The sequence below is a fragment of the Bidens hawaiensis genome, unplaced genomic scaffold (genome assembly GCF_021521415.1).
Source record: "Bidens hawaiensis isolate Kalapana, Puna unplaced genomic scaffold, B.hawaiensis_p1.1 tig00042687_1, whole genome shotgun sequence".
NCBI lineage: Eukaryota > Viridiplantae > Streptophyta > Magnoliopsida > Asterales > Asteraceae > Bidens > Bidens hawaiensis.
The window spans coordinates 17,083-40,240 of NW_027505794.1; the positions used below are offsets into that span (position 1 = coordinate 17,083).

At 37.7% G+C, this 23,158-nt stretch overlaps 1 protein-coding gene across 1 annotated transcript; it reads right to left on the minus strand.

The window, feature by feature from the left end:
• Positions 1-5,959: 5,959 nt before the first annotated feature.
• Positions 5,960-11,152, minus strand: LOC143615363 (ethylene-insensitive protein 2.2-like). Its single transcript, XM_077088501.1, has 8 exons — positions 10,849-11,152; positions 9,876-10,398; positions 9,689-9,775; positions 9,486-9,596; positions 9,181-9,396; positions 8,908-9,093; positions 6,564-8,834; positions 5,960-6,476 (listed from the first exon to the last, which is right to left on the minus strand). The coding sequence occupies exons 2-8, from the start codon at positions 10,122-10,124 to the stop codon at positions 6,111-6,113; spliced, it is 3,486 nt and encodes a 1,161-aa protein (XP_076944616.1). The 5' UTR covers positions 10,125-10,398; positions 10,849-11,152; the 3' UTR covers positions 5,960-6,110.
• Positions 11,153-23,158: the final 12,006 nt, after the last annotated feature.

Consider the following 23,158-nt stretch of genomic DNA (forward strand, 5'->3'; position numbering starts at 1 on the left):
GGTTGGCAAGCAACACATCCTTAGCAGCAGCCTCTTCAACGCCCCTAAGCTTGCGCTCAGTGCGATCAAGCATACCCTTCTGATCCAAGAGCTCTTGGAGCTTCTTGGCATCTTCCAAAGCCAAAGCATCATGAGCCTGCTGAAGCTTCTCTAGTTTGGCTTTGAGCTCTTCGTTTTCAGTGCGCAGAGGCTCAGCAACGGCTTCAGCTTTTGTGGCCCTCTCGGTCGCATTACGCGCGGTTTCCTTGGCCAACCTAAGCTGTTCGTTAATAGCTTGGGTAGCCTTGGAACGGGCCTCATGCCTGGCCTGAATCTCGACCTCGAGGTCCTTGAAGGCCTTCTCCTTCTCCGCAGCGGTGGCAGCGAGCCTCTTGTTCTCCTCCCGCAATGCTCACGCCTGAGCCACTTCCAGGCTACGCGCCGTCTTTAACTTGTCGTTTTCACGACAAAGTAGCTCGACGCGCGGCTGCATCCGGGCAAGGAGGATTCGGAGCTCATTGGACAGCCTACCCTCCTGGTAGCTGGCCATTGCCTCCCCCAACGCACCGCTTGGAGCGGCATGGCGCGCCCAGTCGACGCAGTCCGCAGGCGTGCGGAGGGTCGTTCCTCGGCGGATATTCCACCGTGGAGCGTACACCTCATTGGAATCCGAAACTGCAAAAACAAAAAACAGTTAGGAAAAAATGACAAAAATGGGTAATAGGCCAAAACAACCCCACGCACCTGTAGGGTCGGTAACAGGCCGGTAGCCGCCAAACCCATCACCCGAACCTAGAGGATATCCATCCAAAAGGTCAAGGAGATGGGAAGGAGGCAAAGATTGGACCCCCTCAACAGAGGTAAGTCCAGGGGTCCCAACCCCAAACATACCTGAAGAACCGGCCATGGGCGAAGTAGTCGCTGACACCGGAGGGGGCATGGTAGAAGCCACCGTGGTAGTGACCATCGGTGGTGAACTCATTGGAGATGAACTCACAATCGTGGTCGCCGCTACAGACGAGCCGGCAGAAAAAGTCACCGCTGGCCCAGTGAAGGATGCGGTGAAGATGGCACTGATGGCCGGCGGAGATGAAGTCATAACTGGAACAGTTGCCCAACAGTATGGGCAACTGAACCAACACCGGAAACAGGCGCAGCCGCCTAGGTCATCGCCTCGGATAGGTTGACCAAACCTATCGTCGTGGGTCCTGAACTGCTTCCTCCCGCACCGCTCTGAAAAGCAGATACGTCCACTCCTGCATAAACAAAATATTAAAAACAATGGCGAAAAGAAATGCGGGAAAGGTAAAAAATTATACTTACGGGTTTTCTTAATCTTGAAAGACCTGACGGGCGGAGACGAACCCGATGGAACTGGCCTCTTCACGCCAGCCACCGTCGCAACGCTTGGTTGCTCAGAGGTGACAGCCGTCTCAACCTCCGAGACAATAGTCTCGCCACCACCAAGGTCCCCCGCCGCCTCCTCACTCTCAGTCTCGGAATCCGACTGATTCCCATGGTCGACGACGGAAGCGACCTTCGCCTTGCCCTTCCCACCAGCAGCTTTCTTCTTCCTCACAAAGAAGGGCCCATCTGCGGATTCCTCATCAGAAGATGACAAAATCAGAGGAATTCCAGCAGAAGTTTGAGCATGAAGAGGACGAGGATTGAAGAACTTATTACCTGGCCGAGTGGCGCTTAGAATCTCATGACCTGCCGGATAGACTTCTACGAACCTATCCGCAGTTTGCTCCAAGATGGGCAACTCGTTCTCGTCAAGATCACGAGTACCCAACCGTGCGGGACCACCAGTCCCCCGCGGATACAGGAGCGATTGCAAGTCATTCCCCTCTGAAATAAGAAAAGACAAGTGTTAGTAGAAAAACCCTAAAACAACACAAAAAGTGGGGCATACCGTAAGGAATAGAGCTCAAACCGTATTCAAGGACGATGGGTATTTGCGGCGTCCCAGACCCAGCATCCTTCCACACGCGGCTCATGCCGAGCATCACCATCCCAGACTCCGCGAAGCGATAAACCGGAGTCTGGATCTGGGAGATCTTGGCGAACCATTCCGCCTCCTGGTAATTGGAGGCGTGAAGGTTAGGAAGCGCCCTCCCGTTCTTGAACGTCATCGCGATGGGGACGACGCGAGCGGAGATGAAGAAAAACTCCCGCTTCCAAGACCGAAGACTGCGCTCGGTAGCGCAGATCTTCAACCCCTTGATCCGAGTGACCAGGGTATACCAACCATGGATGCACCTCTAGGAGTAGAAGGTCATCAGGCGGTCGACGCGGGGCTCGATGCCCAGAATATGGCACACCCAATGAAAATGGCGAACCTTAGCAATCGCCATTGGGTGCACCTCCGTCAAGTGTACACCGTGTTTCTCCAAAACACGGTATACGAACTTCGTTAATGGGAATCGGAGATTCCCATATATAAAGAACGAGGCGTAGACCCCTATCTTGCCCTTAGGGGCATCGTACACCGTCTGGTGGGGCTCCGGAAACTCAGGCTCATAAGGCTCGAGCATGAACTTCTTGACGATATAGTGGTATAAATCGACAGAAAGAGTACACTGGCACTCGCCAGCAGTACTCTTATCGTCCTTATCAGACGTGTACGTCGGGTTCTCAAGGTATACATCGGACTCCTCGACAGTAACCTCGGGATCATGTGTAGAAGACGACATTTTTTAGATGTTAAAGAGAGCGATTTCAGGAGAATGCTCGACGGAAAAGTTAGAGTATTCGCCGAAAATCGCTTAGAAGAAGAAGAGTGAAGTGAAAGTATGGAATGAGATGCACCCTCTCCCCCCTTATATACTCATCGCAATGAATGCGATGAATTTAATGCGGAGGAGAGAGAGAGCGCAGGTGCAATGAAACGGCGACACGTGGATAAAGCAAGCTGGCAACAGGTGTCAGGATGGCGCGTGAAATGAAACTCGCGCCCACGCGCCTGAAAAAGCGTCCTGATTGACCACATACTGTCACGTCGTCATAACTTCCTGCACGTCCTGAAACCGTCAGAAGACGCCAACGTCCCTTCAGCCGTTTGGGCTGTCCTTATCCTTTCACCAACTCTTCGAATTTCAGAAAGATTCAAAAAGATTCAAAAATAAGAGGGAATATACCCCCTTACCTTGGATAACAAGAAACCATAAGACAAGTGCGGGTGCAGTGTCAAGGCGAAACCCTTCACATACTTAGCACTTGCAGGGAATTGAAGCCAAGATACCTTGGAAAATAAGGAACCATAAGACAAGTGCGGGTACAGTGTCAAGGCGAAACCCTTCACATACTCAGCACTTGCAGGGAATTGAACCTAAGAATGATCTTATGGGCCATGCTTGCGGAAAGAGAAATAACACCTCCGCATGGCGGGAACGTTGAGAACTAGATTGTTTGAAGCTTCAAGATGGAATTGGTGGTTTAACATAACTGATCACTATGCCCAAAACTACCAAAACCTCGTGAAGAATCTATACAAGTGAAACTCAACGCTCCCGACTTGCGAAGAGGTTACACACCTACCCACATCATACCCAAAGATCAGGCAGAAAAGTCAGGAATTTCTGCAAGTGACATTAAGAAAACTGCGGGAAGAATCCCCACGGAAAACCTTAAAAAACAAAAACCCCTCTTTAAAACCCCTTGCTTAAAGTCCAAAAGTTCACCTCACTTATTAACAATTCATGAGAAGAACAATGGACTGGGGGGACTTGAAGAGGTAGGTCCCCGCAAAGCCCAGTTGGACCCGCAAGACACACCTTGAAGAGGTACGTCTGCGCATAGACCAGCTGGTTCCGCAGGACCCACCATGCTCAGAGAGAAGACCTTACACGCAGTAAGCCAGCTGTTCCCGCAGGAAAGCCTCCCTTGGTACAGTACCCTGCCTGTTCCCGCAGCTATGGGTACAAACCAAGAAGGAAGGCTACCCGCACTAACACTAAGGCTACACGCATAAGGCACTAACTCTTATACTTCAGTAATGTCACCTGAAGAAGGAATGAGCAAGGCGGGAATATTCCCGCCCAAAAGAGCCAGTCCGTACGCTTCTGGAAGATCTTTTGTACTATACCTGCCAAGGTATGGACAAAATAGACAAGATCTGACCAAAGCAGCCCATGAATCAATCACAGGGTGACAGCTCACCGACAATAGTACGAGGAGGAGCACGCTCCAGTACAAAATGTCACTATCAGCCGTTGCCTACCCACCAACTTCCATCGTGGCACGTACATAGCCCGTAGTTGGTGGAAAAGGAATATTATACAGCTGGCCGTACCTGCTTGGAAACCTACCTTCGGCTATAAATACTCCAACACCTTGGAACGGTATCATCATCTCATATTATCTTATATTCTCTCTAGCTATTTCTCTCAATATACATTTATATTCAGAGCAATCTAGTCTGATTCTCACGCCGGAGGGTGGTCACAAGGAGGAACCCCCCCCCCCTTCTCAGTGACGAGCTCACGGTGTCTGTTTTGCAGGTCAAGAAGAATAACCATCTTTGCCGGACATAACCCTTGTGGGAAACATCTACTTAACCCTAAGATTATCCGTAATCTGCCGGGGTCTTTTAGTGTTTCTTCAGTTGTCTTAACCGGGCTCACGTTGGTTTCAGAGATTGGCTTGAGCTTTCCACCAGGAAACCATACCGTCGGTCGCCACTTGACAGTCGTTGTGCCGCCACAAGAGCTGAACTCTCTGGCGTAACACACTGTGGGACGAAAATCGGGTGAGCTCGGGATCCGAACTGATAACCTTGCAAGACATAACTCAAAATTACTAATATTCACCCAAAGTGGCATAACTTTAAAAAAAAGGAAAAAAAGTGAAGAAACATTAATTTAAACCGGAGTCTAGATGGGCACTTCCACATAGTTAAGGATAACTAGATCTTGGAAGCTAATAGTGTCGTTAACCTCGTTATAGTAAGGGGGTTTTATATAACCACCATTCAGCGTGAGAACTAGTATAGTAAGTTATGAATATAATGAGTGAGTTGAGTTTGCATAATCCTTTTACCAGTTGGTGAAGTCTCCTATTTATAGCCGAAAGTTTGGATTATTACTGGTCCATGGCTAATTGGAATATTGGTTTGTCCCCTCTGTAACCTACGTGGTGGAGACCGTGGAGAACGTTTTGCGCAAAACCTACTGTGCAATGGGGTTGTCTTTCCCTTCACAAGTGGTCTCCGCATGTACCTTCTATACAAATGACGTTACCCCGTTGGGTTTCCTTTTTTCCTATACAGTCGTCTGATGCTAACTGTGGTCCGGGCGTATACCTTATTTCCAGGTGGTATCTCCATATTAGTTCCTTAAGGGCGTGTACCCGAATCGACCTGAATCTAAGAGCATATCTCTTCAGAAAGTTTAATTTGTATTTCTCATTTGTTATTTGTAAATTTGTTAAGTTAATACTATTTCTTAATATATATTGTTATATGTCATCAATCATCATCGTACTCAGTAAATCCTACCAATAGTAAAGCTACGGTAGGGTCTGAGGAGGGTAAGATGTAGACAACCTTACCTCTACCCCGTAGGAATAGAGAGGTTGCTTCCAGTGAGACCCTCTGCTCGATAGTAATTCTGCTTCAAGCCTTAGACATAAGGCACATAACACTCAACCATTGGGACAACCGCCGATTGATGCATTTACCTTTGTCTTTCGGCCATCAACGCCACCACATGACTACTTAATTATATATATTTGTAAATTCGGGTCACCCATCCAACAGATAATTTGGGATCTCAACAAAGATTACTATTCATAGCATGTTATGTCACCATCTACTAGATAGATACTATCTGGAAGATGACATAGGATGCACATCCACATACAGACATACTACACTTCATGATGGGATTAACTATACCTTGCATGATGGAACGCAGATTAAGGGATGATGTTTGTTTTAATTTTTGAAAAATAACCCGAGACTAAAGGTAAAGAGATTGCATAATGTTGCTTCCAATTCTGTTTATAAATCGTTAATGTGTATCCCATAGAAAAAAATTTACAGATCACATAACGACACCAAGACATCATTCATTGTTTTCTTGCTCTTTTTCAATCCCACAACTTGTCAACCAACCAAAACTTAAAGTCAGTTACACTCCATATGCTACCGGCTTGTTCGCATTCACACCTTCTGTCACCTTGCTCGACAGCCGCCGCTTGTACCGCTTCAGAACCGACGCCAGGTTCTCTTTTCCCTTCGGGAACGCCACGTCTCCAGCCGCAGTGCCCGTCCTCCCTTTCCTACACGATATTGCAATCTCCACATCCTTCACTATGTCCAATAGGCTCCCCGCGGTTGTGCATTTCCCTTTGCTTTGTTTCGCCATTGGCGGGAGCAGACTGGCCGCAGTTTTAGGTGGAGATGCGCGTTGCTGCTGGTAGGAACTTGGGAGTTGTAGGCAGAAACACGGGTTCATTGCGGCCCGTGGTTTAGAAAATGCCAGCTCAATTATCCCCTGCAATAATATACAGACAGTCAAAAACCCTAAACCTTAAACCTTAAACACATGTATAGTCGTTATTAATATTAATATAAATATTACCTGAAGACGGTTAAGAACATAAGTATATTTCCCCCAAAGCTCGGGCCGGCTTTCCATAAGTGACAACTCGAGAACCCGATGAATGCACCACACACCGAAGCTTGTGACTAGATCGGCCCGCCAAACGCAACCTTCCCCGCAATTGGGAATAGATGTCACTAGGTCGATTTTCATACCCGGGTCACCCACGTGAGCCGCCCCGTTCACCTCCTCGCTCTCGACTTCATAAAGAAACCGCTCCCGAGCGGCTACTCGGTCCACGAGGTCCTCGTCAAGACCGCTGTTCTGTTGAAACAACCAATCGGACCCTTCGAGTTTCAACAGCTTCACAATACATAGTCTCAAAGACTTCAAAAGATTTGCTTCTAAATCAACTGCGGATCCGGTGTCTTGAGTGTTTATACTCAGCCTACTGTTGGTTTTTTCGGCTACACCGAATTGTTCGAAAGGTTGTCTAGACCAAATGGACCAAGTGTCTGACCCGGAACTTAGCTGGTATGGGCTGACATAACCCGAAGGAGTCCCGGGACCATACATTGGGCCCGTATACATATTCATTTTGCGGCCGAGAGATCCATCCCGATGAGGAAGCGAGAGCCCGGATATATCAGGCATGCTGTAATACTTCTTTTCGTTAACCGTACTATGAGTTTCAGCCGGGTGATTATAATAACTTCTTTCGGGTTGCATTGAGCTGTTCCTAGACACCACTGGATCAGGAAAGCCCGGTGGCTTAGCCGGGCTGGTCCCATTTTGCAGACCTTTGGTCAAAGAATAAGGAGCTTTGTAGTTGGTTGAACCGAATGATGGTGATTTAGGAGCCAACGGGTCTAGTTGGTTCATGTAAGACTTGATTTGATACCCGTGAACCGTAGCTGGCTGATCATCATACCCACTAGAAACTTGTGGGATTCTTAGACCACCGGAAGACGACTGGAGCCGTAAGCTATGGTAGCGCTTCTCACTCGGGTCCATCACGTTGAGGTTTGACCGTTGTGCATACGCGTCTAGTAACTGCATTTGGGTGGACAATAACGAAGACGGGCTTCGGGCTTGCACGCTCTGCGGCCTTGAAGAGTCAAATAAACTTTTGTTGTCTACTTTCAACGCCTTCGGTTTCAGATTCGGGTTCGAGTTCATATTCACCTTAGACTCTATTCCTAGTAACTTATCGAGTTTTCTCGCTTTCGCTTCTTGTGTTGGTTCCCCATGAAAATCAAACAACTGTCCCCAAAACTCATCAAGCACAGCAGCTAACTGCCGCCTTGCAGCCCGACCCAATCCCGCTAGCTTCGACCAACTCCCAGTACCGCTCCCTACATCGTCATGCTTCAAACCGAGACTCTTGAACGATGGTGGCCCGTCTGGTCTTACCACATGGTTCGTTTCCGGGACTACTTTCACCAGCTCTTCAGGCTGCAAAGTGTTGTTTATTATCTTCTGCTCTTGCTCTTTCTCTTTCACAACCTGTGAATTCCCATCTATACTCAATGTCCTTTCAATCGACTCGGGTTCTTCTTTCTTCAAATCTTCACCAGCTGAAACTTTTACCGGTAATTCCTCTGGTGGCGATGAAACTATAGTTTCAGACGCATTTTCTTCAATGGTAGCCAGCCCTTTATCTGGCTCCATAACTTCTTCAACCAAATTCAAACTCGGTGGAACTGAATAAGACTCGACTGATTCGTCAACTCTGTCATATTCTGATAACGGTTCCTCCACATAATCTGATCCAAAACTTGCAGACTTCAAAGGGGTAACAGCAAGCCAAAGGATCATAAAGAACGAAACACACGCCGCTAGGAGAAGCACAGTATAATAGCTGGAACTCCATCTAATATTACTCGCCCAATCACTGCTCCCAAACACCATTTCGATAACAAATATTATTGATAACCCGAGCATCCCGACAAACGTGATCAGCACCATAAACTCAACAAAGCTTGAAACTTTATTCGCACCCATTACCGATCTTGATGTTGCAATCCGGAAAAGAGGGATAACAGAAGACGGAAGCAAAAGGGCGGTCACGATTTGTGTAAAGATTAGTAGTTGGTATGTGCCCTCTGCCCCGGAATGCCATGAACATAATAGTGCAGGAATAACGGAAACAAATCTGATTGTGGAGTGATGATACCAGCCAGGGATGTTGAGTTTAAAGAAGCTGTGGAGAATGGGTTTACCACTGAATTTCCAGGTCAACGCAGTCGTGTGACTTGAAAGCAAGAGGATTAGCAATAAAGCAAAGGGTCCAATAAGATTCCTAAATGCCTGCACATAATTATGAGGTTAAATCATATGTTGATTGGTGATGATAACTTAAAAAGACAGTTTAGGTATGTACTTGATCCATTAAAGACAATGCATCTTGAAAAGTAAGCAAGTCAAGCCCACTACTGTAGAAAACATTTGCAGCTGAGTTCATCACAACATAATTCACCATAAAAATGCCACTGAAAACACTGGAAATAGCAAACAAATGATCAACACACACGCTCCCTTTTGAAACCGGTTCGGACCCCTGCATTTGCTGAAAACAGAACAAAACCAACCCGTAATTAATCAAAAGAATCAAGTCAACATGTAAAGTCAATGAGATCTTTTAAGTATCATGTACCAGCACAAAAGATGAATGAAGATAAAAATTATGAGGCATCATGCTTGCGCCGAGAAGACTGATCAATGCGAACACACTTTCCCCGCTGAACGTTATTAGCATACCGCCACCGACCGAGAGTGATGTATCGGGTTGACCCATGAGCACACTAAACAGGTAACAAACTAAAGTGAAGCTTGCCAAGTACACACACATAAACTTTGCTTTACCAGTCTCCTGAAACAAGTAAATTACCATTTGACACCGAATTAGTCGTTACTTCATATACAAAGAATCAAGAAAATATGATAACGGGCCGGGCTTACCAACAAACCGGAGAAAAGAGGGAATAGAAATACATCCAAAGAAGTCAACAAAACACAAGTAAACAAGCTCATGCCAAACATCAAGTGAAGTGCGTGTGCTATGCCCAAAATCTATCACAATAAGTGCATTTACAAATATGTTAAATTTTGATCAATATTAATAGTTGCATAGAAAGATCCATGTAACGAATCATATACGGTACCATAGAAAGATCGAGAGCAATCATGGATAGTTCGGCTTGAATCCCTAAAAAGATACACGTGACCGTGTAGTACTCCGAGCTGCATATCTACAGATTTAGAAACAAAGATCGCGAATTCATTAAACCCGTAATCCAAAAAAATTTATTGTGTAAATAAATTATAATAACTAGTTATTTAGTTAATTACCTGGGCAAGATCTCTTCCAGTGACCACAGTGATACAAGCTGAAAGGTATTGACACAGGACAGCAGCCAAACTAAAAACAAACATCAGTAACGTAAGGTCATACCCGAAACGGGCCCCACCTTCGACGGCTGCAACCCATTTTCCGGGATCAACATAACCAATTGCCACGAAAAGGACCGGCACGAAAGCAGGAAACAATCTTTGTGACATGTTGGATACGGGTTTAGCGATTAACGCCTCGGATTCCATTTCTCAAACTTTAAAACCAAAAAAGATTGAATTTTTCGGTCGGACGGATGATCAATCAAAGATTTTGAACCCAACAACACTTAATTTGGAACAAGGAAATTGAAGCATCTAAAATTCATAGCAGAAAGTGTTGTCACGTGAAAACTGTTGGTGTATTGAGATTTTGACTCAAGATGTCACAATCAAAACCACTTTCTTGATGTCTTATGAACTATTTACATCTGCCCATCACATGAGCATTCTGTGATATGCCTACCTGATTGATCAAGATCCTCTGTATAAACACAAAACAACAAAACATCATCAACAAAAATATGATACCAAAACTGAAAGATTTATTTATATGATACACAAATCTCAGAAGCGTTATTGATATATTAAAAACAGTAAAATTCATCAAGAAACAAAATAAAAAGATCATAAAACCTATAAATAAACCCTTAATAGTTGATACCAAAAATAACACATTTCCATATGTCAAAGAAACCAGTCAAACAAGATCAAAACTATTTATATAAAGTTATAAACATCACCAGAACATATTCAGATATAAAGATATAAATCCCATAAAACTCAAAATTTTAAGATGATCCATAAAAACTAAAACCTGGGATCTATTTGGTTGCATAAAATGATTTTAAAAAAAACTCAACTTTTAACAAACCAATAACATGAAGAAGAATAAAAAGTCAAGCAGGTATAATAAACTATTAAATATAAATACCTTTTAATTATTGGTGTTACAAGTTACAACAAAAGCATCATCTTTCTTGAAGTTAACTTTATGAGTTCAGAGCAGAAATGAAAAGACGTAGAAGAGAGATGGATGGTGGTAACAGATAGATACAAATGATTGTATGTATGTATGTATATGTAAGACAGAGTAAAGAAGGTATTATCTTGTATTCGGAGAAAGGAGGCAACTCAGCCTATGGGAAAGAGAGGTGGGGTTGAATATCTTCCACTTGCCACTTTAAAAAGAGTGTAGCTTTTTAGGTTTTAGGGCACGAGTATATCGAATTCACCAAAATATATACAATTATTTATATCTTTGTCTACGTGTACTATAATAATTTATAGGTTTGTTCTACCTAGCTCATTTTCATAATTAATTTGTGCCAATCGAATAATTTATGTTTAACTTAAATGGGTTGTTTCGGGTTAATACCACGGGTTTCTATATTGATGTGTTTACTTTGATAGGTGTTGAGTGATTTTTTGAGTTTAAGATTGAAGTTGTTTGGATATTTATGTTGGGGTATGATAGTTGAAAGTAAATGAGATCGTATGAGTTTCGGTTGCATCGTGGATACGTGTTTAGCTAAATGGACGGTACACGTGTTGGTCTGGTTACATTTATTATTGTTAGGTGTTTTTTATGTTGAAATATAAAGGTGTTGGATACGTTATGGGAAACTATTAAATGGTTGTAACGTTATGTAGTTTAAGGGCGATTAGATAAGCAGCAATTAGCAATTTTTGTATGTTAGGGTATTACCTGTTCATTGGGCAATAAGATTACAAGTGTTGATGCACAACATTCGAGCATATGAAGCTTGCTTTTTGAAGTTATATTATATCCCTTCAAAACTTACGGTATATTATACTCTACTCTAGTTAAACTTATCAAAGTTTACGATTTTTAAAATGTTTGTATCTAACCTTGTTTTTTACCAACCACATGTTGACACATATTACTCATAAGCTTTTTATTTTTTTGTAACTTCAAACAATGGTGTTTTATATAATTCCAGATATATATAGCTGCGACATGTTTATTTTTATCTACACTATTATATAAGTTTTGTTCAAAACAGAGTTAGCACATGATAATGTTAAACTCATCTCAGCAGTACTTATGTAAACATTGTTAAAGTTGTATACCTATTCGACGTAAAAAAAAATCACAAGTGAATGTGTGTGAACCTACTTTTTTATTTATTTTTTAGCAATAGCAACCTAACACACTTTTTTTTTATTATTTTCTGCTTCTTAATTTAATTTATTTTAGTGAACCCATTACACAATTTAAAAAAAAAAAACTTTATACGTGATGGTTAGTTTTTCACTTTTTAGTTAAACCACTACACAGTCTAAATCTAAGATCCAATTGTTAAAAACAGTTTTTCAAACTATAAATTATAACCCAAAATGAATTATATTGTAGTTATTCCTAGTTGTACTTGTACTGGTCTATTACTTCAATTTAATTGGTCAAACCGGCTTCAACTATTTGGACAGTCCCTTTAAACAAACATGTCAAACGTTTTAAATAGTATCGTTGAATTTTCATCAAAGCATATTGGAAATCGCAATTCGTTTTACTAGAACAAAGAATAATATTTTTTTTATTAATGTTCCAAGTCATATGATGCTGATGATAGTGCTATAAATAGTGTTAGCATTATTGATGTTGTATACAGCCGTTTTTCACGACATTAAGACGTTTTATAAAATTGGAGTATTTCGTTTTTGAAAAAATGTTTATTTTGTCGTGTAACATTTAATTTATTATGTTTTATATTTGTAATTTAATATTTTGACATTATTATATATATATTTTTTTTTAAAAGTAACACGTCTATAAATTTGAACGTTTGTTTACAATAGGTTTGAATCCTGATGACTTGAAGTCAACGGTTTTCTTAACATCTCGATACCAACTTAGTATACCCATTGAACGATATTCACATGATATAAAATAAATGATAATTGTACTTGTAAAACAAATTTCCCGTTTATTTTTGTATTTATAAGAGAAATCAAGATCAAACAAAAAATAAAAAGAGAATGTATTCCTGACCTTTCATTTTTTATTTTATTATTGCCATGTTTACACTGGTGTTGTTCTAGTGATTACTTTCCAAGGGAATGTGTACAAGGTGATCGCTATCTTCGAACCAGTAAAATATGACGTATCAGTGATTTCTTTTGGTTAAGAGAAATGTTAGTGGAGCAAGTCCAGATTAGATAATTGAAGTGAGGACGTAGAGTGGGTTAGTTAACATATACTTAAATTTTACAAATCAATTTTATTATATATATCTCTTACTCTTTAAGATCTTAAGTTATAAAAAGAGCTTGTCAAATAAGATTAGCTTCTTTCTAGTTCTACAACGTATGCATTTTATGTTTCGATTACTTGTGCATTAACATTAACAAACTTAAATTAAGAAAAAAAGTTTACATTGATACGTAAATGAAAATAAACATGTCACAACGATATACTTGAAACTATATTCTATCTTAAAAGTTATATAAAAAAGTAAAAAAAAAATAATAATAGTAGCCAACATAATATAACATAACATAACATAATTAGTTAAAAAAATGAAATAGGAGTTAAGAAACAATGGAAGTTAATGAATTTTATTTTATATAAATAACCGCTTTAAGTTTAAACTCACTCTTCAAATCGTTACTAGCTTGGTGCCCGCGCGATGCTGCGAGGTACACGCTCAAACACGACGTCGAACGCATAAGCGGTGACCTCACTATAGTACGCACGCAGCCTGACTATAGTATGCATGTAATGCTGCGTCGGACATGTAACAATTCGTCGGTGAACGGGTAATTCGGTCTGAAACATGACCCAAGCCCACCAGACCCGTTGCGGCCCTAATTACATGTCACGTAACATGTTGTTTTTAAAAATTTTAAAAAGTATAGCAATATCATACTCAATTTAAAGTGAATAAAATGCTCGTTTTTATGATGTAATTTTTTTATAAAAATATTAACATGTAAAAAAATTAATTGTTGTTAAAACTTTATGGGGTTGTTGGTTTAGAAATAAGAGGGCTAATATGTAACTATTTAAGAAGTTAGCAAAACTTACCCTTAACTTTAAGGACCATAATTGTAAGTTTGAAACAAACTAAATTGTTAAAACTTAACCGTACATGATCATAGTAAGCAAAGACTATACTACCCCTAGATTTTCAAAATTGATTGCATTAGTAATTATACTTAAAGCAATAGTGATTGTACCTCTTAAAATTTAAGAGGTCCTTCACTCATGCATTATATATAGTACTAGTAGTATACCCGCGCGATGCTGCAGTGATGACAATATTTTAAACAGATTTTTAGTAGTTACAACCATTTAAACATATGGCATAATACAGTTTTTTCAAAAAATGAATATTATTTTTTGTATGTTACAATTAGTATACGAATAATAAAAACCAAGTTTTATATGATTGAAATTCATTTTGCTGAGCATTTTGACCTGAACCAAATCTGTTATGATAGTCATGGTTATTTGTGAAGTCTTTTGAAACTTTCATGAACAACCAAAAATTTAATGTTCACCCACAGACAAAACTGATAATTTCTTTAAATGACCCATATTTGTTTTGCATATAATATTATGACGCAAACCAAAACCTATTTTTTAAAGACAAATCGAACTCACTATGCTTATAGCATGTTTTAACCAGAATCAAAGTTGACAGTTTATTTTTAATGTCCCAAACTCATTTTACTTATTACCCATCTTAATCTAAACAAAGCTTTAATTTTTTTTATAATGACCTAAACTCATTTGGCTTACATCCCATTATAACTCGAACCCGTTTTAACAATCAAAGCCCTCGATCGTCTACCCGGAAAAATAAAAATATTAAAAGAATGATCGAAACTCATTTTACTAGGCATTTTGACCTGAACCAAATCTACTGTCACACCCCGACTTAGGGCCTAGGCGTGTGACCAATAGTTGGTACCGGTTTTGTAAATGTATCAGAGTTTAGCGGAAGACTTTTAAAAAGTATTAATATACTTTGAGATATTAACTTACTTATAAAGCTTTATTTATTAATTTATCATTTTGAAACATTTAAAAAATATTTAATTTGTTTGAAAAGCTTCTCGGATAATAAATACCCGAGTGTTTAATTTATAAACCTCGTTTGATTTTACAAATCATATTGTTTATAATCTTTTAATTAAAAACTGAGCCATCTCTACCTTGCGAGCGTCTATCTTCTTGAATGGCTCTAATTCCTTGCTACCTTCACTAACTTTGTTTCCTGTAATATTGGGGTGGAAAAATACGTCAGCGATATGCTGGTTAATTGTTGACACTAAAAACATTTATAAATACTTCTTTGACTGACAAGATAGTTTTCGTGAAACAATCTCAGCAGAAACGTCTCTTATTTATGGGATTTGTACCACTTGCCATACACACACAATTACGGTTCTCCAGGAACTGACGCCTATTGGGAACTGATGCCCACTGGAGAACTTTTATTATGATCTCTAGTCTGCGGCCACGTAGCCTTGACTGTTAGACTAGATTGATTATGTTTGGATTCAGACACATGTGTACTCGGTCTGAGTTACTTTTATTTTCTATCTTGTAAATTAGAGATCACGTAATCCCTTAAATCTTTTTGTTAGAGATCACGTAATCTCATAAAAATTTGACTGTCTTTGTTTAAGATAAACAACCCGTTTATCTTGACTGAAAAAGGTTTAATGTATTCACCTGTGACTGTCTGTTCTGAATGATGTGGTGATCTCGTTTGAAAACCTTTTGTGAATGAATGAATGATTGAATGCTTGACCTATAATAAAATAGGTTTATATAAATACCCGGATCGTCTCTTAATCCGGCTACAGACCTTTAGTCGGGTTTTGATAACTTAAACCTTGATTGATCTTTTGTTTGAATTGAACGAAATATTTTGATATGAATTTCTTTCTCTATGTTTGCTAACTATGTGTTATGTTTCTTCTTCAAGAAGAAATGTATATGTTATGTTTCTTCTTCAAGAAGAAACGTAAATTATCTCGATCCTTGGTTAATATCTTATGTTTCTTAATGAAGAAATAGTGTACTAACTATATTCTTATTTTAAAAATTCCATCTTTCTCAAAGAAACATTATTTTAATTTATTCATTGTATTTTATAATTCTTTGATCAAGGTCTAGACTATATCCCCGACTAGGGTCTAAGCCTTTGGAATAATAATATTTTATTTGGGCAGAACCCATACCTTGCTTAGGTTATTATTTTCTAGATTCTCGGGCAGCACTTCGACGCTTGCACGTACTTTGAGAATCTTGATCAACAACTCCTCAGCACGCAAATCAAGGCAACGTTCGGGAGTCGCCGGGTCGTGCACGTACTTCGAGGCGGAATGTCACGTCGTCTCGAGTTGACACGGTTTACGAGGTCGTCACGCGTTTCGAGGTCGGCACGCAAAACGAGGTGCGCCGGTTGTCGGGGTTGTTGGTACGAACTTCGAGGTGTCATCGGTATATGGTGCGGATTACGAGGTTATAGTTGTCGGGTCGATGGCACGGAAATCGAGGTAGAGAGAGAAAGTTTATAGAGAGAGCGTGATTTGGTGTGAATGAAATGAGCCATGAAACGTTCTATTTATAGCTGAACGTGTCGCCACGTGTCATCTTCTGAGACACCTTCTGCACGTGGCGGATACGTGTCACTTTCTTAAACACCCTCTGCCACGTGTTGACACGTGGCGTACACGTGTCATTTTCTAAGACACCTTCAGCCACGTGTTGACACGTGGCGTACACGTGTCACTTTCCTATTATCTTAGTCATCGCGTATCGCGATGGCTTAATGTCTTGAGGCGTAGCGTATCGCGACACCGCCCTTTTTGGGTTTCTGTGACGTTCCTATCGCGTATCGCGATGTCTCCTTAGTTATGTCCGTCACGTATCGCGATGGGTTAATAAATCAAAATTTTTCATTTTTAATCCCCTTTCTTCTATTAACTTGTCATAGTTGGATTGAAATTTTGGGGATGTTACATCTACTATGTTAGTCAATGTTATATGGGAGTCTTTTGAAACCTTCATAAACAATCAAAGATTTAATATCCACCCAGAGCCAAAATTGATATATTTTTATTAAATGACCTGGATTCATCTTGAATATAATTGTTTTGACGCAAACCAAAACCATTTTTTAAGATGACTCGAACTCATTATGCTTATAACATGTTTTAACCATAACCAAAATTGACAACTTTTTATTTCTTAAACGACTCAAACTCATTTTACTTATTGCATGATTTGGCCTAAACAAGATTTTAAACTTTTTTTTATAATGGCCTAAACTCATTTGACTTACATACAGTTATAACTCAAAGGCATTTTAACCTGTCAAATTCCTCAATCGTTGACCCGAAACAATAAAAGTATTTAAAAAAATGATCAAAACTCATTTTGACGACAATTTGACTTAAACCAAATTTGATATTTTTTTAATGACACGAAATCATTTTGGTTATAAGTTTATAACATGCACACCAATATTCTTACATTGGAACGTCGACAAAAATAAACACGTCGTGATTGTATGTATGAAATTTATTAAAACGTATTATATTCAAAAATATAAATGAAAATAAAAGAAAAAGAATATATATGATTATATGGGTAAACTTAAGGGGATGGAAAATTAAGAGTAAAGTGCAATTTTCGTCCTTGTGGTTTGGCAAATAATGCGAATTTAGTCCAAAAAGTTTATTTTTTTCATATGGAACCTCCACGTTTCCCAGTTCTTGCCAATTACATCCAAATCACTAACCCCGTTAAATTTAATCATTAAGTTATGGGTAGACATGTCTTTTCACCCTTTCTTTATTATAATACTTATTTTTGTGAACAGCGGTTTTCGTCCCTCTAGTTTGTCAAAATCTACGGTTTAAGTCCAGTAGTTTCAAATTTGCAATTTTCTTCCCTATGGTTTCATTTCACTTGCAATTTAACCCGAATTCCCTAATATCATTAAGTCTGGTCGTTAAACCCATTAGTGTGCCCTTCACGTGAGGGACAATTTTGTTTCTTGTTTTTTTTTTCATTTTCCCCCAAATACAACCTAGCCCCTCACGTGAGGGGGCTTGCGAATTAAGAACGAAGTTTATTTAGTGAGAGAAACGACAAAACTGATCACCACGTGAGGGGCATGCAAATGGGTTAACGACCAAAATTAACGAGGTTAATAAACTCGGGCTTAATCGCAAGTGATCAAATGAAACTACAAGTCTGAAAATTGCAAACTTAAAACTATTGGACTAAAACCACAGATTTAGACAAACCATAAGGACGAAAACCGCAGTTCACTAAAATAAATATTGTAATAAAGAAAGGATGAAAAGACATGTCTACCCCTGACTTAACGATTAAATTTAACGGGGTTAGTGATTTGGACGTAATTGGCAAGAACTGGGAAACGTAGAGGGTCCATATACAAAAAATAAACTTTTTAGACTAAATTCGCATTATTTGACAAATCACAAGGACGAAAATGGCACTTTACTCGAAAATTAATTATTAATTAAATTTATAAAAGTTAATTATAGTTAAAAGGTTAAATTTGTAATTATATTTTAGGTTCATAATTGCATATTGAGTTGTACTCTTATACTTAATTGACTTGTACATTATAATCAACACATCAAAATAAAACAAAATTTACATTGAAACGTCAACAAAAATAAGCATATTGCAATGGTAAGTTCGTTTTTATTTAAAACACAATATATTAATAAATATTTAAGAAATAAAATATTTAAATGAATTTGTCAATTAAATGGGTAAAGATGAGGGTTTATGTGTAACTACCTTACAAATTACCAAAGTTGTATTAAAGTTGAAGGATCATTTTTGTAACTATTTTGCATAGTAAACATTCTTACCCGTACATGATTCAAAAATACTATATTGCCCTCAAATTTTCAAAATTTTATGCATTATTGATTGTATTTTATGCATTAGTGATTGTACCTCTTAAAATTTAAAAGGTCATTCACTCATGTTTTATATATAATACAGATAGATATAGATATAGATACAGATTAAAAAGTTAACTATTTAATAATATAATAAGAAAACCGAAAAGTAGTGTTGTGGTGTTAACTTTCTCATAAAATTTAAATACCTTTAATAAGTTACATGTTTAACCAAAAGGGTGTTTCCCTACCAAGTGGATGCCAAAATCCTTTTTCTCCTATCTTCAGTCAAATTTGGTGTGTTTATCCCATCAAACTTACAAAAATATATGAGCAGCCCCCCCTCATTTTCTATCGTTCTACTTGTTTTTATGTTACATAAATGTCAATGTTTCGTAAAGCGACATAACATTATTTTTTTCTAAATAGGTGATTTTTTTGTATTTAGACTACCACACTCTTTAAATTTGAAGAGTCCGATGTCCTACTATGGACAGACTATGTTGTCTTAACCGGGCTCATGCTAGATTTAGAGTTTGACTTGGGCGTTCCATGGGAAACCATACCGCCGACTGTTACTTAACATTCGTTGTGCCACCACAAGAACATAACTCTTTAGCGTAACACACGGTGAGACGAAAACCCAGGAGGACTCAGGGCAAATTGAGAACATTTGCATAAGGCCTAACTCAAATCTTTCATTGCTAATATCTACCGAAAAGTGACACAAGTGTGATTCGAACTTGAGTCTTGACTGAAAAAACCAAACCTCCTACCATTAGGCCACATGTGGATTGATACATAACATTATTATTATTATTATTATTATTATTATTATTATATAAAGCCTAACATCCCAAATTAAAACGGTACACACAATTGACAATTCTCTGCTTATTGATCGTTAAAAAAACGATACACGGAAAGAATATTCCGAATTCTCTAATATTTCGGTATCGATACCAAAATTAAGGAATAGAGCTATTGAAGTCACCGTCTTCCGCTTTTAGCTCTCCGTTTTCTTTCTTTCCTGATCGATATGGACTTTCCACAAATTCATCCTCTCCATCCCGATTATTCCTCCTAGTCATCTCAATATCATCCATGTGGCCGCTGAAATCCATCCCGCCCTGATCAAAAGCCCCATTCCGTGTACCCTAATTATCGACCATGTTTTAGACTTTTAGGAATAATGGTCTTAAGCCACTCTTTCTAGTACAAGGAGATGCAAAATAATGGTCTTCTGCTATTCTTTCTAGTTTCTAGTACCTTTCTATATTCTTTTCATGAAGATGTTAAACGTGCTCTTTTAAACAATTTTTTATATTCTTTCTTTGATATTCTTTCTAAAATATGTTTAGTCAACATGACCCACGTTTTTAAATTACTTACGTGACATACGCGTTCCTCCGTATGAGTGGAAAGGACAAAAAAGAAAACGCACTTGTCAAAGTTTACTTTCATCTATAATTTGGTTTTGTAAATTTTTTAAAAAATTGTTGTTGCTCTTATATACCAAAATATAATAACTTTTTTAAATTTGTTTTGTAAAATTTAACGTTGTTATCATTTTAAAATATTCATACCAGAATTTCTTATAATTTCTTTAACTTGAAAAATGTCATGATATATGTTCTCTTTAAAAATGATATTTTCTTAAATGGTTGATACATTGTTGATTGTAACGGTGCATCCCGCGTCTTTATATAACATTAACGACGTGAAATGGGGCTTCCAACCTTTTAGTTTTATTTTTGTCAAACGAGTCTTAAGACACTGTTGATTCGTCTAACTTTTTAGACATACTTCTAATTGTAGTTACTTTTGATTAGGCAAAGATTCTTTCAAGTTATATTCTAATGATGTGTATAAAGCATTAGAATAGTAAGCCAAGCTTACGTAGGTGGTTGTAAAAATTGTGTGGACGCAATACCTTTACCTTTAAATTCATATGGGTAGTGTGATAATAAAACTTTCCAAAACTTAGGGTCTGTTTGGTATGGGGTAATGGAATGGAATGAACGTGGTAATGGAATGGGCAAAGAAATGAAATGAATTATTACCATTCTATTGTCATGTTTGGTTACCATATAGAAAAATGAACGTGGTAATGGAATGGGCAAAGGAATGAAATGAATTATTACCATTCCATTGTCATGTTTGGTTAACATATAGAAATGATATGATTCTTCACTTTATTATTATTATTATTATTCACCAATGATAATAATTATTATCATTAGTGAATATTATTATTAGTAAATATTACTAATAAACATATTCGTAAAAACGTTGAATAATAATAATAATTAATAATATCATTATTCATAATAACTAATTTTTGAGACCCACGTCTTACAACGAGATTATTTAACCAAATAAACATACTCGTAAAAATGTTGAATCACACGTGTACGTTATGAAATGTTAACTTCTCAAAATTTAAATATAATAGTAATTCTAATATAATAATAATTATATTATAATATGCAAACTAATAATAATATATTATAATAATATTGATAATATACAATAACTATATAATATAAATAAATAATTATAATATATTATTGATATAATAAAAATAATAGAGATTATTGATATTAATATTAATATTATTGTTATTATTATTATTATTATTATTATTATTATTATTATTGTTGTTGTTGTTGGTTCATTCCATTCCTTGAAGGAATGAAAAAAAACACCCACTCTTAAAGGAATGAAAATCATATAAATGAAAGGAGTTTCATTCCTTAAGGAATAACTCATTTCATTAACACATGAAACCAAACATGCTTTAATTCATTCCCTTGAAATGATTCATTCCATTCCACCTTTTATTTCATCATACCAAACACCACCTTAGTCATTTGATTTAGTTTAATATTCAAATATTAACATTTGTTTATTTATGAAGGTTGATGGTTTATGATTGAAGCACACATGACATTCTATGTGTGGCACTTTCAACTTGCATTACCGTGGGTTTGATTCGAAATGATACAGTCAGGGCCGGTCTTGAGAATTAATGTATCCCGGTCAAGTTGGAAAACAATGCCTTTTAAGTCTTAACGTGCTAAATAATGTAAACACATTTTTTTATACATTCAATTATAGTTATGGCAATAACATAACAATTATCAAAATCTTTGTATTAGAATGAGTTTATGACATAATAATAGACTAATAGCTAACCGAAGATTTGTGAAGCTATCCTAACATTCTTGATAGCAAATTGGTGAAACAACTATTCCTAGTGTATGCTCTCTAATATTTCGTTATCGATAGCTATTATCGTCAAACTCACTAAATATTTCTTGGGACATTGTACTCAAAACACATAACTTAAATTGTCACTATAAGCAAATCATGATATCATAAAAACAACACCAAAAAAACCATAAAGCATAGTGGTTTTATTAATTGAAACCAGATTTAATCTTCACTAAAACAAAAGATGACAAACATCCAATGATGATAATAAAACAAATTAAAAGATAATGGTTTAGATGTGGAGGTGACAATATTAGGGCCACCGGATGTTTGTGATAGATGATGGAGGGGTCTATCAAAATTCATTGTGGGATTATTATTAGATATGACATATTAAATATGTAAAACCGATATAAATATATAAAATTCAAGTAAAATTTAGAGATTGTTTGTTAGCAGTTAAAAAACAATTATAAAGCTATAATTTTGTTTTTAAATTTATTAAATCTACGTCAACACCTTACCTATTTCACCACTTCTTATGTTATTAATATTTTTTATTTAATTTTAATTGGTTTCTAGTTATGTATGGTTGTATGTCGTTTGTTTTGTCGACGAGAATCTCTCTAGAATCGGCTTATTTGCTCCCATGAGAAGAGTAAGGTTTGCATATATCTGGCCATCTCTAGACAGACGCTACCAGAGCTTTGTTTTTTACGAGATTTACATGGTAAATTTAAATATAATAATAGCAATAAAAGTAAAATAATATATTTTTATTTTTTAAAGAGAGGTATTTATGATATCTAGAACATTGCACGTGGGGCGGTGAGAAAAAGGCAAAATGTTTACTTGGTAAAAAGGGAAAGCTCCTATTGGATAAGAACAACGACGTCGTTTTAAACGGTTTTAAAAGCCTGCCATCAGCCAATCACATGCTTTCTCCCTTTGTTTCTTTCTTTTTCCATCATCCGTACTATTTAGATGCATATATCACATTTTTCAGTTTTTTCGCAAAGTCCAAACAAAGAACCTTATATAATATCGATTTTATTATTATTATTATTTTACATAAGAAACGATTTCTACATTTTAAAATTTAA